Source organism: Phacochoerus africanus, chromosome 11, assembly GCF_016906955.1.
Source record: "Phacochoerus africanus isolate WHEZ1 chromosome 11, ROS_Pafr_v1, whole genome shotgun sequence".
Lineage (NCBI taxonomy): Eukaryota > Metazoa > Chordata > Mammalia > Artiodactyla > Suidae > Phacochoerus > Phacochoerus africanus.
This window is the reverse complement of record NC_062554.1, coordinates 135,264,385-135,278,560: the sequence shown is the minus strand read 5'-3', so window position 1 is coordinate 135,278,560 and position 14,176 is coordinate 135,264,385. Positions and strand designations below refer to the sequence as shown.

General features: G+C 53.4%; 1 protein-coding gene across 1 annotated transcript in view; it reads right to left on the bottom strand.

The window, feature by feature from the left end:
* Positions 1–12,227, bottom strand: part of VWC2 (von Willebrand factor C domain containing 2) — a 100,054-nt gene extending 87,827 nt beyond the window's left edge. Inside the window, exon 1 of the mRNA XM_047753418.1 lies at positions 11,520–12,227. Within this exon, the coding sequence (XP_047609374.1) occupies positions 11,520–12,215 (696 nt within the window). The 5' untranslated portion in view covers positions 12,216–12,227. The remainder of the gene's footprint in view (positions 1–11,519) is intronic.
* Between the last annotated feature and the right edge of the window lie 1,949 nt (positions 12,228–14,176).

Below are 14,176 nucleotides of genomic sequence, written 5' to 3'. Positions count from 1 at the left end.
GTTCCAAGAATAGGCTTTTAAAAGATGGGTGTGAGGTGTGATACGGAGATCCGTTCTCTCCGAGATTCCAAACTCAAAGACTTTCAGGGGCTTGTCACGTCAGAAACCGAGGCAGTGCACTGGGTTTGGCCACAGGGACGATGGGGACAGACACTTAATGCCTCGCAACCAACGTGTGTATCTCTTCCGAACCCACAGACACAGAGACACACACAGACACCCCAGCCCCAGAAGAAAACCAAGCCATGCTGCTCCCTGTTGTTCGTTTGCGACAGTGGGAACACCGCTTACACCCTGAGCGGGGAGCAGTGAGCAGGTGCCCTGGGGAGGGTGTTGGTTTCTGCTGCCCTGAGCTGACCAGGCTCCAGGAACTGGGCTCACAAGCCCCAATGGAAAAGGGGTCACATGGACACCATCTGGGTGCCACCTGAGGTCAGAGTCTGGCTGCCATCGACGTGCCTCACCTGCCCATCACCTGGAAGGTGCTGGACCACAGGCCAAGCCCAGCGCGCGGGCATCCTGGGCTCACACCTTCTGCCCTGCATGTCTCCCTGAAGCTGAGCCTCTTCCAAAGCATCCCGAAAGGCCAAACGGCCACGGCCAGGTCTCCAGTTAATGAGGTCCATGTCCGTGGGGTTTTCAGAAACTGCGAGGCGCAGGCACAAGAAAGGGATCCAGCTTTGAGCTCAGACCTGTCCCTGCGAGCGAACCGTTAAATTGTGTCAGTCCCCTCTTGCTGTCACCCCGGAGCATGAGGAGCTTATTTCCTTGGCTCCCTGGAGGGCACTTGAAGCCAGAGGGCGATGCGGCTATTGGCAGAAGGTGACCTGAGCTGAGAGGCTGACATCAGAGCACAGTTTATCCCTCGGGCCACCCACGTCCCCTGGGAGCAGCCTTGTCAGAATTCTTTCTTCTCCTCCCTCCCTGTCCCTGACATTTCTGTTATGTGTGACAGGGCGACACTGCAGGCTGCTTGAGGCAGAGGTGCTCAGGGTAGCTCTGCTCCACGTGGGGGGTGGCGGGGGGACCACCAGCATCCTGTTCACCTGAGGATTCCTTGTGCTGAAGTCCCAGGGGACAAAGATGGCACTGTGACAGCCTGTCCAGTGGACTGAGGGCCCTGTGTCCCCAGAACAGACCTGTCAACCATGCAAGAGGGTGACCAAGAACAGTGCTATAGCTGCTGATACCATCACAGGAATTAATCGCTATGAGCCCTGGCCTGCTCGAAACTAATTTCGTATTTTATTTGTTTCAAGCCTTCTAAAAAATATATGAAGATACTTTTTCAAAAACACAAAGGAGGAGTTCCCGCTGCAGCGCAGCGGGGTAAGGATCTGACTGCAGTAGCTCGGGTTGCTGTGGAGGCACGGTTTTGATCCCCTGCCTGGTACAGTGGATTGAAGGATCTGGTGTTGCTGCAGCTGCAGCTCGGATTCAATCCTTGGCCTGGGAATTTCCATATGCCATGAGTGTTGTAATACAAATAAAATAAAACTAAACTAAAACAAAACACAACACCTGAAATTTAAAAGTAAAATGTGAGAAATTGTTTTAAACATTGGACAGGAAGATGTACCCTGTTGCAGCTCGCCAACCTATGCCGAAGGCAAAGACATGTGATAGAAGATCAGTCCATCTGGTAGAGTTGCTAGTACTATTTATTCGCAAGCTGCCTGGGGACCAAATACCAAGAGCCATGCAAGAGGGCATCTCATTTAGAAGTGACTGAATTTTCTTACAGGACGCACAGAGCAATCGTCTATGGCCAAGGGGAGCTTGGTGTCATCTGTGACCTGCAGCCCTGGGCAGCAAAAGGGGCCTTTGAAAACGTTCACCTGTTTCATGGTTTGGCCTAAAACTGCCCTCACTCTGCCCCCTCGCCCCCACCACAATCATTTTTTCCCCAAGAACTTTCCCAAGTTGAATTTCATGGCATCTCCTGTTTGTTTAAGGATAAAGTTCACAACTTAAAATTCAGTGCAAGACACACCAAACCCCGCAGCGTGAAGAAATAGTACCTCCATCTCCAGATAAGCCATCTGCATCCTGGAGGCCCCCTTAGGTAGAGTCCCAGTCAGGGCTCTCGAGCCCTGCCCTCCTGACGCCGGCTGCTGGGCTGTTCTAGACTCAGTAGGATTCCAGCAGCCTGTGTAACATCCCCCCTGCCCACCCCCAGTGATGACCACCACAAAACACTCACGGCCAAAAGTCCCCAGTCAACACAAGGTGGCCCCCAGTTGAGAACCGCCCGTCGGCAGTGCCTCTGCCTCTGGATCCGGGTCCTTCTTCTTTGACATTCAACCTGTAGATTACACTTTCAAGGTCTTTAAGTTTTTAGGGCTTCACCTGAGGCACATGGAAGTTCCCAGGCTAGGGGTAGAATCAGAGCTGCAGCCACCAGCCTACACCTGAGCCGCAGCAACGCCAGATCCGAGCCGCATCTGTGACCTCCACCACAGCTCATGGCAACGCCGGATCCTTAGCCCACTGAGCGAACAAGGCCAGGGATGCATGGATACGAGTCAGATTTGTTTCCTCTGAGCCACGACGGGAGCTCCTTTACGTAACGATTTTTTTGGTGGTACATGATTTTTGTTTGAAAATATTTTTGTTCAGGCTCATTCCTAAGAGACAGTTTTGCTGGATACAGAAATCACATTAACACCTATTTTGTTCTTTAAAGATGTTCTTCGAAGGCTGTGGGTTTTCTACTCTTGACAAGATGTTAGTGTCCAGTTACTATCATTTTGTAGGTAAAGTCTTTCCTCTGTGGTCCCCCTTAAAATATCTCCTTTCTCTTTGGCATTCTGCAGTCCCACTAGGTATGTTATATATTTATATTTATCTGTCTATCTGCCTGTATATATACACATATGTACATTTATTATGCATTATTAGAATAGATGACAATTTATTATTTATTATATTTGATAAATATAATATATGCTATAGATCACACATATTTTATTATTTATTTATAGATCACACATATTTTATTATTTATTTATCTCTCTATTTATTTATTACTATTTTTTTTTTGGTCTTTTTAGGGCCTCACCCATGGCATGTGGAGGTGTCCAGGCTAGGGGTCGAATCAGAGCTATAGCTGCTGGTCTGCACCACAGCCACAGCAATGCCAGATTTGAGCCGCATCTGCGACCTACACCACAGCTCATGGCTACGCCGGATCCTTAACCCCCTGAGCGAGGCCAGGGATCAAACCGGCAACCTCGTGGTTCCTAGTCGGATTCGTTTCCACTGCGTCACGACAGGAACTCCTCTATCTATCGATTTATTTATCTTTCTTTAGATTCACTGGGATTCCTGAAGCAGTAAATAGAGGTCTTTCGATGAGAAAGTCCAACTCCATCTCTTCACTTTGCTCACGCTCTCCTCTGCCGCTTTCGAAGTTCTCACTGGCTCTGTGTTAGACCTTCTCTGTCCTCCGTGCATCGGAACCCCTTCTTCCTACCTTCCATCCGCGCACCTGTGCTGCACTCTGGGCAGCCTCTCCAGACCCGCCCCCCGCTTCACTAAACCATCTCATCTTCCGCACTGACCGTACTCCAACCCTCCTGTGGGGTGGTATGTGCCATTACCGTATCCCCCATTTATAAAGGTTCTAGATGATTCCTTTTTGAAGCAGAGGGGTATTGTGGATTGGCTTATGTTGTTTACCTATGCATTCTACTGCAGCATTTATTTCTTTGCACATAAAAATATTCTCTTTCTATTCCAACATCTGGATCTGATCCGGCGGCTTCTGTCTCCGGTGACTCTTGTCTATCCTGCCCTTTCTTCTCTTGCGTAATTGTTATTTTGACATCACATACCCTGGAACCTTATCTGTGGGGATCTTTTGCAGCCAGAGTGTGTGTGCCTCCGTGGGACACCTGTGGGCCCTGCCATCCTGAGACCCCTTCAAATACGAATGTGCCACTTGGATTTTCCAGACCCCTCAGGGAAGCATGCATATGGGCTCTCGGCAGGCACCCTGGAGAATATGAGGTGTGAATATGCTTGAATACAAAGCAAAGCGTGAATATGAGGCCACGTGCCCTGGAGAGAGGCGCCTCCAGCCCTGCCCTGGGCTGAGGCCGACCTGCAGGACAGGCTCTTCCGGGGGGCCTGGCTTTATGAGACATGTGACCAGCTGACTCTCTCCGTGGGTGTCTGACATGACTGGTGCTCCAGCCTGGCCTCGAGTACCAAGGGTCCAGGGCCTGGCAGCCGTGGATGCCTTCAGCTGGCAGCCTCTGAAAGGCTGACTCTCCTCTCTGGATGCCCACACCCATCTCCGGGGATTAATTTCTCTCCCTTTTTGGGCCATGCCAGATGTAATTTTAAGATGTCTCTCATCACATGACATCCAGGATTTCCTGACTTTGGTAAACAGTGTGTACCCAGGCGATGAGTCTTCCACATTCACAGGCAAAATTGGTTCTGCCGCAAGAGGGCTAGGCGGAGCCACGCCGTATCTTAATTTTTCCATTGCTCTGGTTTCCCAGGGGCCTAGGGCTTCCCAGAGAAATCGCAGGGCCACGGCAGATGCCTGATGTCATCGCTTTCTGCGGATTCGAAAGGCACTCTATGTCCTGGCCGCCCCCCAGTGCCCGACAGAAATAGAATGAGAAGTGAAATCCAGCTGGCAGGATCTCAGCCTTGGAACAGATAAGGCGCAAGAAGGCTTTCCGGCTCTGTGGTCAGGACTGAGCCATGAAGGATGGCTCCAGGGGATGGAGATGTGAGCAGAAAAACCGGATCCTTTAGGCAAACTCACAACTGCTCGAGTTGAAACAGGCTCTGGGCTTTTCCCTAGAAATACGCCCCAGGATTCTTCTGTCCTTGAAAACAAACCATCAACAGCACTGGGGTCCAGATGAGGGACCTCCGTCTGCTGGCCCTTCGGGGTCCCTGGTGACCGTCCTCTTAACACATCCCACCCACTAGGGTCCCTGCCCCTTTCCTGGAGGGACCTGATGGTTTGTCACCATATCTCCAGGATCTGGCCCAAGGCCTGCAGATGTTTATTCAAAAAAATCCTTTTTGAATAAATCGATGCAAGCATGAGTTTTCTGTTGGGACCTATGAGATTTGCAGATAGCAGGGGATAAGGAGGCATTTAGGGGACACAGAGCCCCAGGGGTGAGGCCCTCCACGGGGCAGAACCTCCCGAGACCCCCACTCAGCACAGCACACCTCGAGGCCCACGTGAGCAAGCGGTTTTTCCCCTGCGATGTGGATAGAACTTCGTTGGTCCCCATAGATCGTTGCCAAAAAAGGACCTGATGTTTGCAGGACCATGTGGTCCAGTCCCAAACTTCCAAAAGACATTTGGTTCACCCCAAAAGGTCCTTGAAATCTGGTTCCATCCCAAGAGTCCATACCAGGTGATTTTGGACAGAACCAAATATCAAGTTATCCAGGACCCATTTTTAATGAAGCAGAGTTGATTTACAGTGTGGTGTTGGTTCTAGGTGGACATCAAAGTGATTTCATCATGCATATACAGATCACCTGTCCTTTTTCAGATGCTCTTCCACTGGAGTCTCCTGTGCTCTACAGTGGGTTCTTGTTGTTCATCGATTTTGTGCACAGTAGTGCTTATCTGTTAATCGCAAAATATTAATTCATCGCTTCCCCAGCATCCCCTTCGGTAACCATGAGTTTGTTTCCTGTGTCTGTGACTCTGTTTCTCCTTGGTACATAAGTTCATTTGTATCTCTTTTTTTTTTAGATTCCACATATAAGTGATATCGTGGGGTCTTTGTCTTTGTCTGACATCAGTTAGTATGAGACTCTCCATTTATCTTGCTTCAAGGACCTTTTGGTACGGACCAAATGTCTTATGGAAGTTTTGGACCAGAGCAAATGGTCCTGCAAATATCAGAGACCTTTTGGCCTGGACAGAATATGTTATGGACCAGGAGTTTATGGAAGTTTTGGCCAGGACCCAGGATCCTTCAGGAACTTTCCTAGCATTTATCTCCTCATATGTGCAACCAAGTATTGCACGGAATGTGTAAAGGAGCAGCCATCCAGGCTGCGTTTCTCACACCTGAGTTAGGGGTGCCTCTGAAAGGTCCAGATAAGCCACATGGACTCTCCGTTTTTTTTTTTTTTTTTTAATCGTTAACTGTTTAAATGGCTTTAGACAGAAAGGCAGAAACTAAGTCCCAAATGTGCCACATCTTACTAGAAACCAAAGCACTGTCACTGGCAGCAGCAGGACGCATATTAAACTGACTTACAGGAAAGACCATCACCTTGACACAACTTCATTCAATCTACACGCAAAGAAAAATAATAACGGCATGGTTTGGGGTTAAGCAACATCAGCCAAATGAATATAAATACCCTTAGACTGAAAAATAGGGAGAATTGTGTCCTTGTCTTTCTTGGCACTTTCTCATAATTGCAATAGAGATATATTTAAATGGAGCCTTTAATTCCAAAATTCATGGAAGATGTGTTTCATTAATAAACTCCTGGAAATGAGATTTTGCAACAAGTCAGATGCTGAGGCCAGAGGAGAGGCTTTGGGGTGACTCAACAGTCCCAAATCATTTCACCGGCAACTCACACGTTTAGTTACTTATCACCAGTCCAACAGTCCCCATGCTTTGAAAGACAGCCTAGCAAGCAGCACTGATTAATAATTCATCTCCTCTTTTTCTTCAAAGACTTATACAATTGCCAATCAGCGCTCCAGATATGCCGTGATAACCAGCATGGACACACTGAGTTGACAGCAACCCAACCAAAAGCAAAGTGAAATTTTAATTCTCTTGGGTGGCCTTATCTCGGGGAGTCACATCGGTTCCACTAGGTCCTATAAACACAGAGACAAGCTTGCAGACCCCATTTCTGTCTTCACAGTTCCCCAGGGATCAGGAGTCCCAGGAAGGGAACAGATTCTTTTGTTGCCCAAAATGGAATAGTTTTTATTATTACTATTATTATTAATGAATTTCAAATTTGACTTGCTGCTGGCCCTTATGGTAGTTATCAGGGGAAATTTAAAAGTGAGGCCTCATATGTAGGCTCCGAGGACCCACCGACACAAGTCACTGAAGAATTCCTCAGTGGCGCTCAGAATGGAATAGGCACAGAATCACCACGGTCTGGGTGGGCGGCTGAGTTCTGTTTATCAGGCCTTTAGTGCATTTCCCATAATTCTGTGCCTGCTCTATAAATACTGGTTTTGATCAAACCTGCTGATTTACCCTCCCCCGCCACCTGCCTTATACTTTGTTGGACCCAGGTCTGTGAGGTCGGCTCCGGTCCCTGACACCCCACCTTTAAGCTGCATTGTGCCCCCTCCCAAATTCAGACACTGAAGCCCTAAACCAATGCTTCACACTGTGACTGTTTTTTGGGAAAAGGTCTTTTTAGAAGCAATTCAGGTAAAAAAAGGTCATGTGAGCTTCTCCTAATCTGATGCAGTGGAGTCCTCAGAAGAAGAGGCGACTGGAACGCACACAGAGGGAAGACTGTGCGAGCCCACGGGGAGAGGACAGAGGTCTACACCGCAAGGAGAGAGGCCTCAGGAGGAGCCAGCCCTGCCCACCCCTGGACCTCTGACTCCAGCCTCCAGACTGTGAAACCCTAAATTTCTATTGTTTAAGCCACTGGGTCTGTGATACTCTGTTGTGCAAATGGACCCCCGGGGAAGCAGAGAGCACAGGACGTGGCCTTCGCCTATAAAAATGATAAACCAATACACCAGCTTTTACTCACTCAAAGTTGAAGACCTGCTGCTATAAGCTGAAGAACAGGACACTTGGTATAATCTGAGGGGCAGTGGTGACCATTCTACTGCTAAGTATGGTTTTATCTGGAGATGCAGATGAAATAACAAACATCTCTGGGGGATGGAGGATATTATTCTAATTATTATTAGCAACCAAACGGTATTTCATGGAAGCAGTGAGGCTCTCTGCTGACATCTGGCTGAGAGCACCCAGGCTGTAGGCAACGGGTGTTTGAACGGGATAAAGAGCATGGAGAGAAGGGGACAGATGGGTCTGAAGTACAGAGAAAATGGGGCAGAGAGTGAAACTGAGCAGGGCCCCAGGGCCCTTCCAAGTATAAAAGCCTTTCTGTGCCCCTTGTTTCTTGTTTGCGGGGGGGAAAAAGCTTCCAGCCTCCGAGACCTTCCCAGAGCTCCAAAGGGCAGATTCAAACAGCTACTAATTAGGGGAATGTGGGAATGCAGCAAGAAAAAATAGCTCAGTCCTGGCTCTTCCTGGGGTGAACATACATGTCCGGCACCAACCTCTGAGCTGCTCTGCAGGAACTAAGGCACCCACCCCAGCGGAGGATGGTAACTTCAGGCGGAGCCCAGATTCCTGGAGCCCCGCCCTGTGCCCTCACCACCAGCCAATCAGAGGAGGGGCCCACACCCCAGTTCACCCCCACCGGATTTTGCCTGTAAAACCTTCTTCCCTGAAACCCATTGGGTCTTTTGAGCTTGAGTCCCCCATTCTCCTTGAAGGGCCTGCAATAAATACACGTTTCTCTGTTCTAATCTCCCAGGGTTGTTTTGTTTGGCCTCCCTGTGCACTGGGCCCACACACTGCAGGCGGGTGGGTACCCAAAGATAGAGAAAAGGGCGAGAGCAGGGAGAAGCGAAGCTGTCCAGGGCCATGCGCTCAACACAGGCGCAAGCAGCATCCTGGTTCTGTCTTCTCACTCCAGACCCACACCACGCTCCCAGCCTCAGCAGCCACCTCCTCCCTCTCTTGGAAAGCAGGAGACAGACTGCCTAAGCGCCTGGATGCCTCCCAGGGAAAAAGGACTCCCTTTCACCTCCTTTCTGCCGCCAAGACCACTGCTCCAAGCCTGATCTTTATGGTACGAGAGCCTCCACTGAATTTCATTTTCTTCAGAGAAGCTTAAAGCGTTCAGGTGGAACACGCTTCCCTTTTCCGTTTTCCATGTACTTTGGGCCATGCAAACTGTGGGCAATGACGGAGCTCCTCTGAAGCCCAGGGGACCCAGAGCAGACACGGGACAGTCTTGCCCTGGGGCCCCAGCCTCACAAAACGCTCCATCACCGCAGCCCACAACCCCCTTGAACCCCCAGCTGACCTTACACCCTTCTACACTCATCCTCCCCAACAAAGTACTGCATCCTCTTTTGTAAGTGACAGGAAACTCACACGAAGCCACACTAAATTGTGCAAAGGCCCACAATGTTTCTGATACTAACAGAAATGAACAAGCATGATATAGACAAGGAAATCATTAGTAGTTGTATCTATTGGAGGAGCAGGGGGGATATAATTATAATTAAAATTTTGTGGCAGCTGTGCCACCCTCATGCATGTGTCCATGCCCCTCCTAGCAGCTGGTAAGGACTGGGTGCAAGTTAAGAGAATGGAGTGTCACCTGAAGACAAAGAATGCACTTAATACTCTAAAAAGAGCTTTATTGGTATTCTGATTCTTCCCCAGATTATAATCTTCCCCATCTCTCTTGTGACTCTCATCTCCCATCTCCAGAGTGGAGAACACCTTCTAGCTGTGGACCAGTTTTTGAAAAGAGAGATCCAGTAAGAACCCCCTTCCCCATAGGCTGGAGGCAGCTTCATGGCATCCAGCCTCTAGCAATGAGTAACTGAAACAGAAGTTTGAATTCCTCCTTCTATCTGGGATGGCTGCCCTGTGATGTGTTCGGGTTTTTGAGATCAAAATGCTAGTAAGCCCGCAGCCTGGCTCACGGGACTCTTAAATGACTATGCAACTACATATAACGCAAACAATAAAATTCTTCATTAAAAACTAACTCCTCGTCTTTGATCTTAAAACGCTTGGATTTTCTTAAGAAATTAAAACTCTGGAGACTCCTTAGGTGCTGTCCCAGGCTGAAATGGAGGAGGGTCCCTCCTTAGGCTTCACCAGCTCCTACGGCCATCTTCACTTCTGCACTTCTGGACTGCACCCCAAACACCTGGACAGGTACTCCAGGAGCATTTTGAGGGCCGGGTTCCTGACTTGCTTCTGTTGTATGGCCAGGGCCTGGTTCCTACGAGGTTCTTATCTGTCGCTCCAAAGAACTGTATTGAACAGGCTTGCTTGGAGACAGACCCCGGGCTACAGATCCAAAGAGCCTTAGGAATGGCTGGCCCTTACTTTACAAATGAGGAAAAAGAAAACTAGAGGGGAGATGTGCTTTGTCCCTGTCACGCAGCTGGTTAGTGGCAACACCAGTATGGGAATTCATGTTTCCTGACTAAATCCCAGCAGTCTTTCAACAACACTGGGGCATTTTCTATAGATCTGTCTTTCCTAGGTTGTATTTCTACAAACCTTGGGAATTGACTCCTACAACTCACTACACGCTGTCACATCCTGGGCACATTCTGAATCTGAAGATCTCAGAGGCTATATTCTGGGGACCCTGAGGGATTCTTCCCCACCTGCCTTCCTTGCTCAGCTTTGGGGGCTATAGGGCCAAGGACCCCCTCTTTGGCCCGGGGAAACCTCTGGCACACAAGGCAACTGGCGAAGTCCAGGCCAGCCCAGGGGAGGGGGGAGCCTACGTTGGGGGCCTGGAATGGCTGAACAGCCAAGCACCTCTCTTCCTGGTTTACTAGTGAAGAAGCAGGCTTTCAGGGGGAGTTCACCCCCCAACTAGAGCAAATGCTGGGTGGTATCCTGATCTGCACTAGCCCTGGGTGGGGGTGGGCTTTGGGTTCAGTGTAGGGGGTAAAAGCCCACTGGACACATGAATCTGCTTCTTAACAGCTATGTTAGCCCTTCAACACCTTAGTCAAATATTCTGTGTCTCAGTTGTCTCTTTTCCATAAACTGGGAATACCAGGCAATAACCTACTTTACAGTGTGGTATGAGGTTTAACTAAGTTAATACTGGTGCAAAAGGCAGGCTGGAGCCTAGTGGACATTCAGGAAATAGCCAGGGCTGCTTATTCACCAACACCCGTACTCAATAAAACTTCAAACTGGATTTCTCCGTTTTGCCATCTACTCTGTTTTGGCATCCAGTGAGAAAGCATTTTTTTTTTCTTGTAATTTCTGGAACGTTTGCATGATATCCAACACAGAATCTAGGGAAATGGCTTATTTATGGGAAGAGTCTCTCCTAATGAGCTATTAGCTGAAGAATACATCCCAAATGGCACGGTGAATTACCCTTTGTTTGAAAACAGGTTGCGCATTTCAGCGGTAACACTTTTAAATTACCAGCAGCAAATTGATGTTTAAAGTACAGCCAGTACTTTTGCTCTGGCTGTTGCCTTTAGCGCCCCGGGCTTCCCTCTAAGGAAACCCTTGTACAGCGAAGGCCAAACGAAGGAACGTGGATTGGGCACGTGGCTTTAAAGAACTACCTCTGCACCGAAATGGGGGGGAGGGGGTCCTGCCAAGGAGAGGCGAGCACAGCGCCGTCCACCTCTGAGAACCAGAGAGCGCCTCTTCTCCAAACGGGGCGCACAGAGCCTTCCACCCTCTCCTGGGAGCTGCGAAGCCGCCCGGCGGGCGCTCGCCTCTTACCACGAACTCCTCCAGAGTCTGGTAGGTCTTGCCCCGGAACTCGCAGTAGTTCTTCCTCTCCTTGCACTGCGGGCAGCACTGGCTCGTGTCGACGTGGATGCAGCGCGGGTGCAGTCGCGGGCACTCGGGCTGAGCGCACAGCGGCCCCTCCTCGGTGCACAGGCACGGGCAGGCCGAGGGGCCGGGCGCGAACTTCTCTCCGATCGCGTACACGAAGCCGCTCTCGTCTACGCAGCCCTTGCCGCGGTAGTCCGGGTACGCGTACTCCTCCGGCGGCTCCAGCGTGGGCCCCGGGTCCGAGCCCGCGGCGTCCTGGGCGGAGGCGGCCGGGGGCTCTTCGTGGGGGGTGTCCCCTCGAGGCCGCACCTGCAGGTCCCCGGCCTTGGCGCCCCCGCCCTGGGCGGGCCAGGCCTGCTTCTGCCTGCTCCACGCCTCCCGGCTGGTCAGCCCGCGGCCGCCTTTGCCCTTCCAGTCCCGGCCGCCGCCGCCCTCGTCCCTCGCAGGGCGCCCGAGCTCGCTCACCCGCCCCGGGCCGTCCCGAGACGCGTGCTCGCGCTTCTCCTGGCCGGGCTGCTCCGGCGCCTGGGCCAGCTTCTCCAGCGGGATGCTCGGGCTGCACAGAGCCACCATCAGGCAGCAGGTGACCAGGAGGGAACTGGACAGCGCGCCAACTGCCATCGCAGTGGAGCTGGGCATCCCCTACCGCGTCCCGGCGGGCGGGCGGGCGGGGAGCGCGGCCGAGGGGCGAGTCGCATTCACAGCCCGGGGGCGCGCCGCCGCCAGCCGGGAGCCGCCGTCCCTGCGGAGAGAACAGCAGCACAGCTGAGCCCCGCGGCCCGCGCGCGCCCGGCCCCCACCCGGCCCCGCGCCGCCCAGCTCGGCTGCTCCCTAGATGAGCGCGCTGGACCACGCGGGCAGGGGCAGCATCGGGGCACGGCCAGGGTTCCTACACGTCCCAGACTGCGGACACGTACATGGAGGCCAAGTCCCAGAAAAACACTGGCCAGCAGTGTTTCTCCCGTGTCGTCCTGATTAGCGGGTGGCGGAGCCTCTGGGATGCAGCGAGCCGGGCCCGCGCCCCCTGCAAGGATGGGATGGAGCCACATAACCCAGGCGTCCGGGCGCCCCTCTCTGCGTCCTGGCCACACTTTCCTAACGCTTATTACTCAGTGGAGAATTCCGCAGTGGAGTGGAGACTGGCGGTCGTGCGGGAAAATAAGAGGGAAACCCTTCCTCGCTGCCTGAGGGTGTTTGGGGAAGAAGAAGGTGGGGGGGGGGGGGGAGGAAGCTCTTAGCATCTGGTGATTCATCCTAACAACTTTTTACACAACACCGGTGCAGGGAGCAAACGCCCCTTCCCCGCCCTGCTCCCCAGGCGGGGTTGCGGGGAAGTTCCCTGACTACCCGCCCCCCCTGCCCACCCTCCCATTCAGGCTGCGTGTCGGGGCTTCGGGAAGCTTTGGCTCCTCCACCCGCCACCGGGGCAGCCGCTCAGCGACTCGCGGCGCTAGCACTGACCCCTGCGTGGGCCGCGGCGCTCGGCCTCCTAAATTCTTTGACTGGGAAGCGGATCGTGGCGGTGGAGCAGAAGGGCCGGCAGCACTAAGGTGTGCGGTGGAGGAGCCCAGGGTTGGAGGGCGCAAGGCAGGGTCTAGTCCCCCTCCCTCTCCCAGGTTCTGAAAGCCTTTCTGGCTCCCAAACTTTCTTCCGCCCAAAGGGGCCAACTGAACCCTAGATGCTGCAGGGTGCTGGCCACCCAGCCCCTCTCCACCTAGCCCTCCGGCTCCCCCCAGCCCCCCAATTCAGCGCCATTCGGGGTGCTTCCTCCCGCTCATCCCCACCCAATTCCAGCAGGCTGGGGTCGTTCCTGCCCTCTGCTCACCCCCAGCCCCTGCCCGGTCGACCTCAGCCCAGGTGATCATGCCTAAGTACAAACTTGGGATATGGGGGGAACCCCTCCGGAGCAGCAGGGAAGCGGAAGGGCGCCCCGGGACGCGAACTCCCAACATGCACCCTCATCCCGGAGGGCGGGCGGGCGCCCAGCCTACATACATGAGCGCAGGGGGCCGGCCTGACGCCGGGCTCGCGGCGGGCGCGGGGGCAGCAGCGGTGGGCGCGGGCCCAGGGCACCGGCGCCCATCCTCCGGCCCGCGGGGGACCCGCGCAGGGCGCACGGAGAGCACAGCCCCACCTGCGCGCTCCGCCCGGCGCGTGCACCCGGCTAGGGCGTCTCCGCGGGCTGGCTCATCGCGCTGCCGCCGGTGGGGAGCCGTGGCCCCAACTCGCGTCAGTGCCCGCGCCGCCCTCCGCCGCTCATCCTCTGGTCTGGTCCCCGCGTCTCCGCAACGAATTGAGCTCTGGGGGCACCCAGACTTGGCTTCGCTTCTCGCCTCCGGCAGGAGCGGGGGACGCCCGCGACCAAGCGGCTGGGATGCTGGGGTATCCGCGGCGCGTCGGAGGCGGAGGAGATGCCCGGAGCACCGCAGGCGGGCGGGCGAGTGGCACCGAGGCCGGAGTGGGAGTCCGCGCGCCCGCCTCCCGCCTCCCCGCCTCCCCTGCCGCAGCCGCCTCCCGCCCCGCGCGCTCCCCGCCCCCTCCTCTGCGGCCCGGGTTCGGGAGGCGTCGCCGCGGCGGCGGGCGCTGCCCACGGTGGGGAG